We start from the raw sequence: 17,485 nt of genomic DNA, 5'->3' as shown, positions 1-17,485 counted from the left end.
ACTTCAAATACAGTCACATTGTGAGGTACTACGGGTTAGGACTTCCACTGCATGCATTTGGGGGACTACAATGCAGCCTATAATGCAGCTTTCATTTCTCCAGAAATGGAATAGCTGGACTGCGTGGTAAATGTATGTTTAACTTCCTAGGAAACCACCAAATTAGATTCCATATATCATGTTGCATTCCCATCAGCAGCATATGGCATTCCAGGGGCTAAACATTCTCGCCAGCAATTGGTACTGGCGCATTTTCCAATTTTAACCATTCCAAATAGGTGTCCAGTGCTCGCTAATTGTGGCTTCAACTTGCATTTTCCCTACTGCTAACAATGTCGAGCATTTTTTCACACATTTGTCATTTGTCTATCTTCCTTGGTGAAGTGTCTTTCTCTCTTCATTCAGGAAGCATTAGCTTTGGTGCTTTAAAAATTTTTTCAGTACTCCACACACATTGGTTCGCTGTCTTCTAGCACCCCTTGTCTCTGATGCAAAGTTCGCGGTCATTCAAGTTGTTGTTCCTCTATTTGGGATCTACCATTTTTTCTCTGGATGCTTTCAAGATTTTTCCCTTTACGTCTGGTTATCAGCAATTTGACAATGTTGGGTTTCTTCATATTTATGCTACTTAGGGCCCACAGAGATTCCTGAATTTGTACATTTAGTACTTTCAGCTACTTTGGGAACTTCTGGCCATTGTTTCTTCATATATTTTTTCTTCTGTCTCTGTGGCCATTTCTTCTGGGTGTCCAATTACACGTGATATTGTCCCTCAGGTCCCTGAGATTCTATTCTTATTCCCCACACCCAATCTTCTTTTTCTCTCGGTTCTTCAGATGGGATCATGTCTATCCTCAAAATCATAAACTCTTTCCCATCACCTCCATTCTGCTAGGAAGCCCTTCTGATGAATTTGCTTATTTTAGGTATTGTATTTTTCAGTCCTAGAATTTCTCTTTTTCACACTTTCTACTTCTCTTCTGACACTTACTACCTTCTCATTCATATTTTCCTTCTCAAACGTTAGGGTACATCTGAATCACCTGGAGAACCTTTTAAAAATAGACTGCTGGGCCTTACCTACAAGTTTGTGATTCATTTGATTTGAGGTAAGGCCACAGAATTTGTATTCCCAACAAGTTCCCAGGTGATGCTGGAGCTGCTGGCCTAAGGACCGCCCTTTGGGAATCACTGCTTTGCACCGAGCTTAGTTTTAATGGGAGCTTTAAAATACGTGTCTGCCAACTCCGACATCTGGGTCACGTTGGGTTTGGTCTCTGTTGATTATCTTTTCTACTGAGAATTTTCCTATTTCTTCATGTGCTAACCAACTCTGAAATCTGGATGTTTTCAATGTTATGTAGTAGAGACTCTGGATTGTGTTATGTTCTTCCCAAGAGTGTTGATTTTCTGTTTTAGCAAGCAATTAACTTGTTTGGACTCAAACTACACACTCCGTCTCCTGAGAAGGAGCTCAAACCTCAGCTCAGTCTTTCGTCCTTAACTAGGCTGCCTGGAGTTTGCCTGGAAAATACACAATCCGTGGGTCAAAGATTTAAGGAAAGTTTATACATAGCATCTGTGGTTCCCTCTTCTGGCTCTTCCCTATCTGAGACTCCTCTCACTTTCCAACAGTTGTGGTTGCTCAAATTCTCTTGTCTGGTTCATCAGGCCAGAAAGACTGTGATTTTTATATTACTGGTTTTGTCATCTCATACGTTGTCAACCATCAAAAAAGTCTGAAAAAAAAATCACACAATCACCCCATAATATTCCTTCCAAGCACCTGCTCCCCTCCAGGTCTGCTCGCATACCCAAAGTAGTTGTTTTGGTATCCTGTCCAGAGTCTAGAGTTGCTATTTGCCAGAGGGTCAATTCACATGAGCTCAGCCAATACTCAAAACAAAACTCCCTCCTAGCATTATTTTTAAATAAAAATAAAATTTCCAAAATCATCCACTACTATAAATTTCAATCAGACATTACAATACTGTATATATCTATTTTGACAGGTTCCTGTAAGTAACAAAGATTACGTCCTTATGTGACCCATGGGAGGAAACCAAGGTTATTCACATTCACACCTCTTTTTATACAGGTTAAGTTGCAAATGCAATTATATCTTTATGTAACCAGAACAGAATTATCCAGCATATTTTGAGAAAGCAATTTGCATTTTCCTTTATGTTACTTTGGAAATACGAAACACAGAAATTCTAGGTGGGCTATTTTTCTGCAAGTCATCCTGCTTCATCCACGCATATTATGTATTGAGCTTCTTTTTGATAATATGACTCGATAGGCTGCCTGAAAAGCCTCTAAGTAAGTTAAAATGCATTTTATCCTACTTAATAAGGGACAGCTACAACCGCATAACCTATTTTCGTTTCAACTCACTGCTTGAGGGTAATTTATAAAGATCAATAGCAAAACTGTTACCTGTGAGTTTATTTTACTAAGCATTTGGCTGTGTCAATCCATTTCGGCACTGCCTCTGATTGTTAAACATCCCCAGGGAAATCCACTTCCACAGCACCTCTCCTCTAGTACACACAAGATGTGTGATTAAAAAATGAATTCCTAATAAGCATTCCATTAAAGAGCACTTGTGGCAAGCTAACAAAATTCAGCAAAGTACCAGTAATGCAATGCATATGCCAACAGGCAGATAACAATCCTGTCGATTAAATAAACGGAGGGCCCGAAACAAAGCGGGCATATTTGTAACAAGTGCATTCCTAATGAATACGCCAGCGTAGTCATTAAAAGAGATTTCATCTTGGTAGCTAAATCCCGAAAGCTCAGAGGCCACCTGGGGATGTGGCTACTTGCTCCACGATTAAATTGCACATGGCCTGCTGCTGGCAGAACAAGAGCAGAGGACGGATGGAAAGAAGCTGCAGTGGAACTGTGTTGTCACAGAAGAAACAACTCTCTACCTACAAAACTAGGGGACACATCAGGATTTTCCTCGCCAAGACTGGAGAGGCAGGGAAGGAATATTTCTTTTGTCAGGTAAAAAGCACAACTCCAGAGCGGTTTGGGGATGTGTAAGTATTTCCATGACCCTAAGTGAAAGGCAACAAGGCCAGGACTCTGTGACAAGTGATGTCACTATGGTAAAAGTCTAGTGAGACGCACTGGGACTTGATAAGGCCCGGGAGCTGACCCGCGGTTATCCTCACGGTGGCACGCCTACCCAGCAACCCCGTCCTACCACCTCAACTCACCACACAGATCTTTCCAGGCTGCAGAAGAAACACCTTTGTGCAAATGCCAGGTCAGCCAGGAGAGAGTCCCTTTGGTCATTTCAGTAGCCCTGGTTTCCAACTCGGCCACTGATGGGTTTCCACGTGCGTAAGTACAAGCTGGCCTGCTGATCAACCTACTTCATTCTTCGAAATCTGCCTCTGACTTATGCTCACTATTGAGCTTCTCTATGAAGCCAGCCCCTCTGCCTCTCAGTTCTCGTATGCTGTTAGCCCCGCGGTACAAATTATAGGGGGGTAGGCAAGGAATCGGCAGCTCTAGGAGCACATGTCCAGAAAAAGTCTCTGATTTGGGAGCTCTCTGCACTGTAGTATCCGCAGTCCCTAATCAGAGGACTGAGTCTTTTTTTTTTTCTAGCATAAAGAATTAACTTTCGTAACTAAACGCATGTCTAACACACTAGGCTATATATTTACGCCTCATTCTTAAAACAGAAATAATAATCCAGATACCTTTTCGTAGTTCCTAGGGTTGATAAAATTTCCATGAATAATTTATAAGCTACTTTTTACAACCAACTCCTACAACTAAACAAGTACACACGTGTGAACACACACACACACAGACGCACACATTGCTATTTATGTGCCATCATGCCAACAGCTCGAGTTGAACCAGGACGTGGCTTAAAGCAAGCAAGAAGGAGAACGGTCGGACTAGCATCTTCCTGAAGTAACCAGGAAAAGACGCTGATGATCATATACTGAGAATCTACCTCTAGAGCAGAGCATCTCCTATCAATGGGCTTATCAACAGTATACTCCACACAGCAAGTGCACATGTAAATTTGGCCCAAGGTGCCGCCCGAACGTGTCCTCCTTTCTCTAAGGTATGGACTCATGGCTGCAAAAAGTCACTCGGCCACGGCACGTTTCCTAGCCTCATCCGTGGCAGGTGCGGCCGAGGGACTGGTTCTCACCAATGGAGGGTGAATGGAGGAACATGTCTATACCACAGCCACAGTGTTTAGAAGTAAGACTAGCTTCTCCTTCATCTCTTTCCTTACCTGCTTACTAGATTCGGAGGAGGAAGCCAAAGGCTCACCGGAGGCTGAGGCACTCATCAGGAACACCCTGGACCCTTCTGTAAGTGACGGCTGACCTTATCTGGAACCACCGTACAATTAGCGGTGGACCTGTCACCACGGCCCAGAGTCACCCAGATACACAACCTGAATGAGGACTTTCCAAAACTACAAAAGCTTTACGATCCTGTGGTACACGGCAGCACTCTACTCTTGCTCAGGAATAGAAAGCAACTTCCAAAATGTATGGCGAAGGGCACTGAGGATAACAGGAGTAGCAAGAAACAAGCTGCTTACATTTCTGAAGCAGAAGGGAGGTGCTTCTTCTGTTCCGTGCAGCTTGTGATAATCGGCCCAGTCGAAGTCCTGGCCAGAGTAACCTGTACAGGACGAAACACAGACAACACAGCGTTCATCAGGCAAAAGCTCAGACCAAATCAACAGCTTTAGAGTGTGTCACTCATTAAAATAATAGGAGGTCCAAGTATAGGGCCCCAAAGGGTGAAGTCCTCCCCTATTCCGGACAGCATGTCAGATGTTCTGAGGAACACGTGGGAAAACGTAAAGTTCTAAATTCAGATACTGTATACCATCATGATCATACGTGGGGCCTGAAACCAGGGGAGGGATGGACTTTACCCACATCAGCACATGCCGGGGGTGGGGGTAGATCTGCTTTGGGGGAGAACAGATGAGACAGGCTGTTATACACCACACATCCGTACAATGCATTTTGCAGAAACAATACAAGAATACCTCCCTCCACGTAAATCCTGAGTTCACGTCAACTTGCTTTCCGGTATCTTCGTGGAAACCATGAGACTTTATTGAAAAACACCACCTCGGAGGGATGGTTTTTTAAAGAGTTAACAGAAGGTAGAACAAATAGCAAACAAGGAGTTGAGGTTTTCATGAGAAAGCCTGGAAAAGCACGCAACCCTGAGAATTGCATGGCGAAGGAGGAAGGAAAGTGAGAATCAGCAAAGATGGGCCTCTCCGGGTGAGGCTCTGGGGGCACATCGGAGACACGGAGGGAGGAGTTCGAGAAATAGCTATTCCCACCTACTAAACTTAATGAAATTACAGATCTTACCAAAGTGGGTTTTTTTTCCTTTCTTTATTCATTTCACGTGGCAGGAGGGGCACAATTAGAGTATATCCGTCATGACCACCATGACAAGACATGGGAGAAGGTCTTGGGAAGGTCATGGGAAGAGAAAACAGTTCCAAATCATAAAATAAGCACGGCATTGGGTATACGGTTTAACCTGGCTAGCAAAACACCTCTTCCTGTGAGTGTCATTTGCATTTCCCGTGAACAAAAGATAGCAGTGAAAGCGACGAGAGTAGTACCAATTGGGATAAACGGAAACTGAGTAAAATGTCACCGTAACCTTCACTTGCGTGTTCTCTCTTGATGAGTTTATGTGTATGGAAAATAAATCCACAAGGGAGTTCTTAAGTAAGTTTTTAAGCCAAGTCCCCAATTTCTCTTCCCCATATCATCGTAAATTCTACACCTGCAGACTCACTTAACATGGGGACTTGTAGTTACTAAATCCTACAGCTGCAGTGACTCCAGAAATTCTTCCTGAAGAAATACACCAGTTGCCTCCGACCTCTATTTGTATTTCCAAGTACAAGGTAGTATTCTTTTCATTAAGGAAGCTCAGTTTACCCAGTTTTTTTCCAGAAGATGGGGATGGAGTTAACCAAGCAGGCACCTGTCCTCTGGCCCAGAACCTGACCCTTGACCCTCCCATCCCCCCTGACCATCAGTGGCAGAAGGACCCCTCTTTCTTCCTAAGACACGCCTGTCATTCTATAAAGGCTATCAACTCATATCTTTCCAACAAGGATACAAAAAGTTTTATAGCTTTGAGATGCTGTACTCTAGATTTCTAGAGAGTTTCAAAGAGATTCTGCAAGTTTTTCCACCTGCCCTTGCCCCCAACCCCTCTCTCCAGAGTCTGATGGAGATTTCTGGTAGGGGTTTCTGGAAGGGACCCCCTCATCAGGGTTTTCTGGAAAGGACCAAACCAACTCTTTGCTGAACACTTACAAATAAAACATGTTTTAAATAAGATAATCCAAGTTTCTTTACAATTAATATAACCCTCCACTTTGAGAACGGTTTCTCTGGAGCTGTTTTGGGTCAAATCTTTACATTAATGCGTAAGAACAGAAGAATTTGCCAAAAGACAGCTCACACTGCTGCAAATCTACGCAACGTATAAAAGGAGGACATCTGGGATTTTAGAGCCAGCTCTACCAGGAACTGGGTGAAACAAGGTGAAAGCAAATGGAATCTTTTGCACCTGACTCCCCTCATTCATAAAACAAAGGGAGGACTTCTAGCTGTTGCATTCCATAATTCAGAGCCACCATTATTCATTATTTTACTGTGGCTACTTGGGACTTTTTCCCTTCCTTCTGCGGTTAATTCCTTCCTCTTCTCCTATGAAATAAGTGTGGCATGGTAGATAAAGAGAGGCTATGTAACAAGATACTTCCTAAAAGCTCTCCATGGAATAGCTGAAGACAAGATGCATCTTGCAACAGAAGGACCCCATTTGTTTAGGGTTGTGACAGACTGACTTCGCTAAAGCCAAGATCTCTTTCCGTTCCAACGTCTTTTCCCTGGACCTCTGCTGCTTGGTTACTTTTGTGAGCTGACAAAAATCTCATCAAGATCATGGGGGAAGAGGGGCGCTGGATGGCTCAGTCATTAAGCGTCTGCTTTCAGCTCAGGTCATGATCCCAGAGTCCCGGGATCCAGCCCCGCATCAGGCTCCCCGCTCAGTGGGAAGCCTGCTTCTCCCTCTCCCACTTCCCCTGCTTGTGTTCCCCCTCTCGCTGTGTCTCTCTCTGTCACATAAATAAAATCTTAAAAAAAAAAAAAGATCATGGGGGAAGAGGGGAAATAGGGAAAAAAATGTATATAAATGAATAACAAGCCATTTTCTGATATACCATGGAAATCTGGGTATTCTTTATGGTCAAATAAAACTTTCCAATGTAGAAGTCACCTCTACTCCCCCTACAGAGGTATTTAGCTGGGCTTTCTATAATCGTGTTTATAACCATGATCTTCCCATGGGCTTCAACCCACTCCATCCAATATCATGCTCTATGGTTTCTTAGACCTACATTCAATCCTTCTACAGCCAGTCTTCAAGACTCTCTCTATGGGGAGCCATTTTTAATCTAATAATTTCAAGATATAACCAAGTCTTGCTGGGTACCTAAGCAACAATGGATGATTTTGCCCCCAGAGCTCTTCATTTCCTTGAACATTTGAACAGCCTAGACTTCTCCTCCTCTCCTTCTCTTAGGGACCTTGATTCACTTCATCACTTAAAATTCTTTTCCTTCAGGCTGATAATGAGCTCGCTCTTTGTAAGGAAGTTTTGTGACAGCTCAGAATATAACCGCTACATAAAAACAAATTGCTCTGGCTTGTATAATAGAGACAACAGGGGTCAATTATACTCATTAATCAACAAAGACAGAACAAGAAGTACTGAGGCTTAACTGTAGCTAGGAAAACATGTTTTAAACCCAGGAGGGAGGAAAATAGCAGAGGGGGAAAGAAAATAAAAGGAAATCAAAACCCCTTGGGCTATTAAAATCTGCAACAAGCTGCCACAGGGGACTGTTGAACCATGGCCACTGGAGTTACTTAAGCTTTTATTAGTGTTTATTCTGAATGAAGTTCCAACTGTTACAGGTCCAAAAGAGAACAGGTCGATGACCCATTTCCTTGTGATACAAATTAATTGGCACAAAACAGCCCCACTTGCAAACATTACTATTGGTTGTGCAAGTGGATAATTCTTTCAGAAAACAATTGGCAATAAAAATGTTCACGAACTTTGACACAACAATTTCACAACAATTTAAAAACAATCCTAAAAACTGAAAAAGTGTCCTACATTAAGATGCAATAGCATTATCGGTAATTCTGGGGACAGGGGACCACTTTACATCCCCAAATCAGAGAGGATATGAAACTCATCCAAGGTCCATGGAAAATCATACAGGCATGAAATTGCACATAGTTTGTTAAAAAATATGAAAACATTATTGCTATAGGTTTAGATGGAAAGACTGCCCGGCTCAAGCATGTGCAGAATTATCAAATTTATATAAAAGTATGCAAAGAAAAAGATCAGAAGAAATGTAAGGAAAACTTAGTAATGGTAAATATCAACAGAGTTATTTGGATGGTGGGACTCGTGGTTATTTTTTTCTTCTATCTCTTTGTATTTTCCAAGTTTTCAATAATGATCATAAATTATTTCAATAAAAACTACTTGAAAGTGTAGCACCTTTGCTCCATTTTAAAAGATAAGGCACTAGTCAATCAATCAAGAGCTAATTCAGCACATGGGATACACCATGACCAACTCCCAAGAGCCAACCTCCAGCTTCTCATTTGCTAACAGAATCTTAATGTTATCCAGTTCCTACAGGAAATCAGGACTCTCCTCAGCACCAGAAAGTGAATCATGAAAACCCCATATAATCACGGTGGTCTTCCTGACCTTTGCACCAGGAAGTGAATCATCACTACCACCCCCATATAATCATGGTGGTCTCCTGACCTTTGCGCCAAGAAGTGAATCATCACAACCACCCCCATATAATCATGGCCCTTTGCACCAGGAGGTGAATCATGACAACCCGCCCAGATAATCATGGTAGTCTCATGCCCTTTGCACCAGGAAGTGAACCATGACAACCCTAAGACAATCACAGTAGGATGGAGGGAAGGGGAAGGACTTAAAAAATATATCTTTCTGTAATAAAAGGGACACACAGAGTAAGAGCTGCTCTTCTATGCTGAGTGAATATGAAAAAAAACTGTACCATCTTCAAAAATAACATTAGCAAAAAAAAAAAAATATCATCTTTGCCATCTACCCGACTGGCAAAGTGAAAGACAATAATAAGAACCCACCACTGCAAAGACTGTGGGGAAACAGGTGCTTTTATGCATTTCTGGTTGGCATATAACTCAAAAAACCACCGCAGATGCCAATTGGGCAATGTGTCAAAATCGTTAAGAAGGCGTCTACTCTCCACTCTAGCCCTTTGCTCCTTCACATATTCAGTCATTTAAAAGCACTTATTAATGCATGCTCCTTGCCAGGCACGGTTCTAGTACCAGGCACGCAAAAGTGAATAAAACCCGACAAAAACCTTTACCCAGGCAAGCCTACATTTCAGTGAGAGGCGACACCTAATGCGTAAGTATAAAAAGTCAGATGATCACAGTGTTACAGAGAGAAGCAACGAAGGGGCAGCGGGAGGGATGAAAAGTCTTGAGGAAAAGCTGAAAGTCCGAGGAACTGAGGAAGGAAGGCTTGTAGCCATCTGGGGCAAGGGCAGGCCAGGGGGAGGGGCCAACAACTGGAAAATTCCAGGAGCATGTCTGGAATGTTCTAGAAACAGCAAAGGGGAACTGCAGGGCTGGGCAGAGTGAGCTGGGGTGAGAACAGAGCGGTAATTCCACTATGGAGCATCCTACAGAAATAATAGGATGCTGTGCAAACATTTTATGCATCAAAGCAGACGAGAAACAATACACAGAAACACAGATGTGTTTACATCATTTATTTACCTGCAGATCATGGAATTTTCCAGTCACTTAAAGTAGCAGACATGTTGGCATGTAAGTACCAAATTAGTGTGTATAAAATAAATAAATACACAAAGTTACATATTCTGGGATATAGAAATCTGGAAGAATATACACCAAGAGTTGTTTCTTCAGGATAGGAAGCTTCTCTCCTTCTCAAAATTTTAAAGAATGAATGTGTTATTAAATCTATAAATAAAAAAAAAATCTCTAAGGGGCACCTGGGTGGCTCAGTTGGTTAAGCATCTGCCTTCGGCTCAGGTCATGATCTCAGGGTCCGGGGATCGCCCTGCGTTGGGTTCCTTGCTCAGCAGGGAGACTGCTTCTCCCTCTGCCTGCTGCTCCCCCTGCTTGTGCTCTCTCTCTCTCTCTCTCCTCCCTCTCTCTCTCTCTCAAATAAATAAAATGTTTAAAAGAAAATCTTTAACAAAACTAACAAAGTCCTAAAAAGTTGTAGCACTTTCTCAAACAAGTCACTTTTCCCTGTGAGTCTCCAGGCTGCTGACCTCTGGGTCGGTGAGGGTAAGATGAGGATCCAGCAGGTACTGAGGACGACACACACACCGTGTGCAAACTGTAACTCCAGGACGGAGGGAGACATGGAGAACCCGGACAGAAAGCTTGGAAGACGCCCACCACACTGACCGAGGAACACGCAGCCCCACGGGGAGACGTCCACCTCTGAACATGTTCACAGTGCTGAGGTGGAGACGTGGGATGCGTGTCCACACCACACAGGTGAGGAAGCAAGACCCCAGACGTCGGGGCCGACGCAGCGCTGGGATCCAGTCTGTCTACCCCTGAGCAAGCTTCCCAACAATCCCTCAATTCCACTCATGCATGAGTCTGCATACAGGCTCACAGGCAAGAAGGCAAAGACACTCATAACTGACTCAAGTCCTTCTTTTCACCCATGCTGTTTGCTAAACAGCTACACGCACCCCTCCCAAGTCTGCCAGCTCCCTCATTTCCTCAGCTGACATTCGGTGAAGTCCTCCCTGATGCAGATCTTTAAAACTTATACATTCATTCCCAACTGAATTCTCCTGTCTTTACATTCATGGAATAATGCAGGGGAAAAAGAACCATGGAAAATAAGGAAAAAGGATGGAAACAAATAAGTCAAGTTAGTTATAAACCCCAGCCATTCCAACGTCCTAATCTTCTAGAATAAAAACCAATGCTGAAACGTATGTAATACACATAGGTGACAATATGACACTTAAGACACTTCTCTGTCCGGGGGCATGCCCAAAATATTAATCTGAATCATAAACATAACGTCAGGAGATGTGGACATGTCCCCAGGATACGGGCTCTAACATCGCATAGGTATCCGCCGCCAACAGCAAAGCCATGGTAAGAATCCTGAGAACGAAACGGAGGAATAAGTGAACAAGAGAGATGTCACATCCAACCATCGGAAATATTTTCAGATATAAAAAAATGACCCAGTTTTACTCCCCCGACTCTTCTCAATCAAAAGCGAACTGTTGTTCAAGAATCAATCAGAAAGCTGGAAATGAGAATAAACTTCCAAATCCAGTAACAAGATGGGCCCTCACAGATGCCAAACAAAATACAGCAATAATAAAATAAGTACATAGCCATGCTCAAAAGAGAAGAAAATCTCCAGATGCCAAAAATCCATGAGGGCCACAACGGCAGAGCCACCCAGTGCAGCGAATGTCCGGAGCTCACGCGGGGTGGGAAACAGCCATGGGCTCAAGAGAGCAGAGCAGCAGGGACTGAGACTATCATAAAACGCCCAGTCCCCGTCAGATGCCTGGTCTGTGACAACAGGACCAGGTGGACTTGGCTCACTGAATGAGAGAAGGAGCAGACACAGCTGCTCCCGGCCCAGGGCTCTGGGTAAGTGGGGAAAGAGAGGAGTCCCGTGCTCCACCAAGCCAGAGGTACATGTGGGGAAATGTACATTTTTACAATTCTCTATGGCAAGGCCGAGAAATTAATGTGACATTCATTCCTTCATTCGTTCATTTACTCTTTGAATATCCAGGGACGCCTCCACGTACCAGGACTGTTTTCGGTGCTGGGGATACAGAAGTGAATAAAAATGATTTTTAAAAAGCTTACTTTCTAGTGGGGAGAGAAAGACAGCAATAAAACCTAGGACTTGCAAAAATCCTTGGCAGACCCTAATACAAAGCTAGGAGGAAAGAAGTACTTCACTCTAAGGATTATGGAACTCCCACAGAAATCACCACCACCCCTGAAAATTAGCTCACAACGGAAAATCACAACCCACATAATGAAACAAATGAACACGAGAGTCATACAAAAAAGGCTTTAAAACAATTGACAGACTAGGGATAAGGAGGTCAACACCCACAAGCTCCAACAGCCCCGGACCTGAATGCCCTGCCATGCTTTACACACACACACACACACACACACACACGCACACGCACGCACACACACGCACACGCACGCACACACACAGAAGCCGACAGATCCTCAATCTCACCATGATAGTTGGATGTACCTTCTAGAAAATTACAGAGCAAACAAAAATAGAGCGCGAAAATGTAATGGTTGAAAAATTCAATTAGTAAGTTTGACCTAACAGAACACTCTGATAATAAATTTGAAACCACAGCTAAAAGAGATAATTCTGGGGGCATCTAGGTGGCTCAGTGGGTAAGCATCTGCCTTCGGCTCAGGTCATGATCTCAGGGTCCTGGGATCAAGTCCCGCATCGGGCTCCCTGCTCAGCAGGGAGTCTGCTTCTCCCTCTGCTTCTGCTGCTCCCCTTGCTCTGTCTCTCTCGCTCTGTCAAATACATAAATAAAATTTTTAAAAATTCTGTAAATATAGGGGCGCCTGGGTGGCACAGCGGTTAAGTGTCTGCCTTCGGCTCAGGGCGTGATCCCGGCGTTATGGGATCGAGCCCCACATCAGGCTCCTCTGCTATGAGCCTGCTTCTTCCTCTCCATATATACACACATTACCAAAATTGTCTCAAACAGAAGTAGTCACTACGACTAAACGTACAACCACTCGAGGAAATAAATTCATAGTCAACAGAGCACAAACTAAAACAGCACCAGCCCAGATGTTTTCACAAGCTAGTTTTACCAAACCTTCAAGGTCAGAGCATCCGTATCTTACACAAACTGTTCTGGGGACACACTGCCTTAGGAAGGCGGCTGGAGAAGACATAAACAGGCAAAAACCCATGACATTCCATTATACTGGCCACAGCCAGTAAAAAAATCAAATGAATAATAATTAAAAAAAAAAAAAACCATCACAACAGCAAGCAAAAGGACGATGTACCTAGGAAAAGTTCTAGCAGAAGACTGAAAGTTATAAAAAGATAATATAATGAAATATAAATGTGTCTAAATTAATTAAGTCCAACACACTGTCAATTAAAATCCAGTGGGTTTTTTTACAGCATCTTCCAAACTGATTCTAAAATACAAAATACAAAAAAAAAACCTGCCAAAAGCAACCCAGACAATTTCGAAAATGGAGAAAGAGTGGAGGGATTCGCCTGATGGATATCAAGACATAAAGGAAAATCAATTTTTAAAAGTGACGTATTTTCGTTTACCACCTTAATCATTTTTATTTTTTATTATTATGATAAAAAAATAAAAGATAAAAGTAAATAAAAATAAAAGTGACGTATCTATGCAGAGATGGACAAACAGACCAACAGAGCAGAGTAAGAACAGAGAAGGTCCTCACCCCTTAAGGGACTTGCTGTTATGCCAGTGGTGGCATTACAACTCGGAAGGGGAATCACGACTATCCAATTAATGACGCTGAGACAATGGGTGAATCTGAAAACCCCATTCAACTTCAGCAAAAAAATAAAATTGTTTTCTTTTCTCATGTCATGCAAAAATTAATCCCAAGTACGTTAAAGAGCTAAATACAGAAAATGAAACTGCGAGATTTTGAAAGAAAACATTGAACATCAGTAAAAAAAGATTTCCCAAGACATATAAACAAATCATAATGGACAAGATTGGTAGTATTCAACCACATTATAATTTCATACTTCAATAAAACATAAAATACCGTTCAGAATCAAAACGACAAGCCACAGTCTAGACTATTATATACTGTGAAGTGCATGGCCAAGAAAGAATTCACATTCAAACATAAATACTTCTAATAATCAACAGAAGGGCCAAAAATACAATCAACAATGCAAAGGCGTCCGAGGACCCGCTCCACTGAACTAGTAATTAGGAACCAAAGTGAAAGGAGGAGACCCATCTCAGGGCCATCAGGATGGCAACGTTCGAGCCTAAGGCATAATCATAATAGGAGCATGCAAAACGGGAGCTCCAGCAATCCCACGTTTGGGTATATCCCCAGAGAGGTCTCTCCCATTTGGGCACGTGTACAGAGATGCACATTTGAGTATCATTCACAACAGGGAAAACAGGAAAGACCTTCAAAGTCTTTCAATGGGAAATGGATTTCAAGAACTAAGGTCTGTTCATATACAGCAGGCAAAATGAATAAATAACCGACATGCACCGACATGGAGAAAGATCTGCAAGATGGTACCGGTGAGAGTTACACAGAGAGAGGAGTAGCACGATGGTGTTGATACGCATATCGGAAAGCTCTGTTGTCAAGCAAACAATGAGAGCCTCAGAGTCAGGCAGTAAACGTGTACCAGGTTTAGGAAGGTGATTACCTGGGGGGAGAATGGGTGGGGCAGTGGAGACGACGTTCCAGAGAGAAACTGTCGAGCACAGAATGAAGGCAGGACTTCAATTCATCCAACGCTCAACACATACCGACCAACAGCCACACTATTCGAGCCACCGGAGTTGAGCAGAGAACAAGACAAAAATCCCTACTCTCGGGGACTTTCACTTTAGTGGAGAGACACTTTAGTGGACAGACACTTTAGTGGACAGACACATACAAAACAGGACAAAGAAGTAAAATCACATTACTTGTATCTGACACGCTAAAAAAGATCCCCCACGCAGGGAAGGAGATACACATGTTGGGGGGAGAGATCTGTAACTGATACTCAATGGGACAGCAAAGAAAGACGCCCTGGGAAGGCACCTCCATCAAGACTGAAGAAAGAGGAGGACAGACGACCTCAGGGGGCCGAGTGCCATGTCCCAGGGAGGACAAGGAGGCCGGCGGGTCTGGGCAGACTGAGGTGGGGGGCATCTTAGGAAATGGGGCCAGACAGGGAACTAGTGGGAGCCGTAGGCTGGGACCACGACCTGCTCTTGCCACGGAGTACGGTGGCAGGCCCTGGACAGGAGGGACATCTTAACACGGCAATCTGAACATGACGTGCGTCGTAACTGCACCAACCTGACCATCTCGCTCAAGAGTTCAGGAGGCCACTGCAGCAGCCCAGGAGAAATCTGACGGTGGCCTGGATCAGTGTGGTCGTGATGACACACGGTCCGATCCCCAAAATACCGACGGATTCACCGATGGAACAGATGTGGAGTGTGAGGGACAGAGGCAGAGGTGACTCAGCCTTCTACTCTATTCTGTAATGCTTTATTTCATTTTTTAAAAAAATCTGAACCAAACGTGGCCAAATGCCAGCACCTGCTCCAGGGGCGTGGGGATTTATTATTTTCTGTCCCCTCTGGTATGTCTGAAATGTAACAGATTACAAAACTGGGGTAAGTTCATCAGTCAGTGTCTGAGGTTTTTCTTTAGGGGAAGACCATACCAATTAGAGGTCACTACTTTGCATCTTGATAGTCATGAAAAACACACCTTTGCTTCTTAAATCATGTTAACAGTTTAGGTGCCTATTACTAAGATGCCAAATAGTGGAGACAAAGTGTTAGAATAAGTGATTTACTTTCAGCTTTTGTGCACCCATTTTACAACAGATTTACAACAAAAGTCAAGGCTTAATGTTTTCTAAGATCCCCCTGGGTGGGATGTTTACTCCTCTCCTTCTACGACTCATCCTTGATGTTTCATGCCAAGAGAGGTTAATTAAGTAGTTTAAAAACAGCAAGTCATGGCCGATAACATATATACACTTTTGACTAGCTGATTTTATCTACTTGCTTGATCACTTTTTATAGTGCCTGTCATACTGAATTGTCGTGTGCTGGTTTTAAACAAACGGAGTAGGGGCGCCTGGGTGGCACAGCGGTTAGGCGTCTGCCTTTGGCTCAGGGCGTGATCCCGGCGTTATGGGATCGAGCCCCACATCAGGCTCCTCCGCTGTGAGCCTGCTTCTTCCTCTCCCACTCCCCCTGCTTGTGTTCCCTCTCTCGCTGGCTGTCTCTATCTCTGTCAAATAAATAAATAAAATCTTTAAAAAAATAAATAAATAAACAAACGGAGTAAAACTTCCAAGGTTCTGTCCTTTGCTTACCAGGAAAGCACTCGCTCTCAACAGAGACCTACCGAAACCTTCCCACGCATTCTAGCTTACATACTCTTTGTCTCTAAAGTCTGGAGACAGATTTTTTTGTTTTAATTAAGAAATAGAGTCAAAACAATGTAAGTATGGGTCTACGTTTTCTGCAAATCTCCCAGACCACCGGATATCTTTTGTTTCATCAGCTGCTTCCCACTGGGGAACAAGTAGGATAATATCTTTTGGGGATCAGGCAACACGTTGTAACTGTAAGTGGTGTTTACGGTTCTAACAGAAATCTAAACAATGTTAATACATTCGCGGAAAACATACACACAAGAAAACACTGAAACTCACTTCTCGACATGTGTAATAAATCCTACATACTCCACATATAAAGCTCAGAATTTAATTTAAAAATAACTTTTATAAGAGAAGTGTCTATGTTCATACGTTAATAAAGCAAATAATGGTGTTTGAAAAAATTCTACAGAATGATTCCCAGCCCCGCTGCGGACACATAAGACACGTGACAAATTCCCTCACAAGGAAACCATAAAATCACTACTACAGAAACCTTCACCACCACCTCTCAATTTTAATTCGCTTTAATTTCAAAAACAAATGTATTTTACTACCTGTATAACATAGATATAAATATATAACAAACATATTCTCACAAAACAATGACAGCTCAGTAATTAAAGCCAAGACTCTGTTATAACCACAGGCACTTGGAAAAATTTTTCCCTAAAACTGTAATTCTCCAACTGTATTTCTCCAAATATCAGGAAATGCAATTATCCACACAGGCACACCCATTTTCCAAACAAATATCCAAATTATGCCAACAATCTCTTCTAAAACATATTTCTAACACTTAAATTTCGTAAGAAATGTATTAAAAAATCTAGAGGCATTTGGTAAACATTCTGGTAAACCAAAAATCTGGGAAACATTTAACCCCTGCCTAATGGAATAATCAAGCAGCCGAAATTCATATATGAATATTTCCCCCTTTTTTTTCACTCAACTAATTTTTTCTTTAAATTCTTGAATAGATATTATCACTACCTAGGTATTTAGAAAGTCCAACCACGCAGTATTTTGGGGATCTAGAAGTCTTTCTTCAATGATGTGGACCCATCTGTACAAATGATCTGATTACGGAAGTCGGCAGGGAGCAGAGATGGTCCAT

The 17,485-nt window shown here is 42.7% G+C and overlaps 1 protein-coding gene across 1 annotated transcript in view; it reads right to left on the bottom strand.

Annotated features, from left to right (window-relative positions):
• Positions 1-17,485, bottom strand: part of SFMBT2 (Scm like with four mbt domains 2) — a 219,042-nt gene that overhangs the window by 56,009 nt on the left and 145,548 nt on the right. Inside the window, exon 10 of the mRNA XM_008705414.2 lies at positions 4,592-4,674. Within this exon, the coding sequence (XP_008703636.1) occupies positions 4,592-4,674 (83 nt within the window). The remainder of the gene's footprint in view (positions 1-4,591; positions 4,675-17,485) is intronic.

This window comes from Ursus maritimus, unplaced genomic scaffold (assembly GCF_017311325.1).
Source record: "Ursus maritimus isolate PB19 unplaced genomic scaffold, ASM1731132v1 scaffold_31, whole genome shotgun sequence".
In the NCBI taxonomy this organism is placed as follows: Eukaryota; Metazoa; Chordata; class Mammalia; order Carnivora; family Ursidae; genus Ursus; species Ursus maritimus.
The sequence above is the reverse complement of the archived record's forward strand: the minus strand, read 5'-3'. Positions and strand labels throughout refer to the sequence as shown.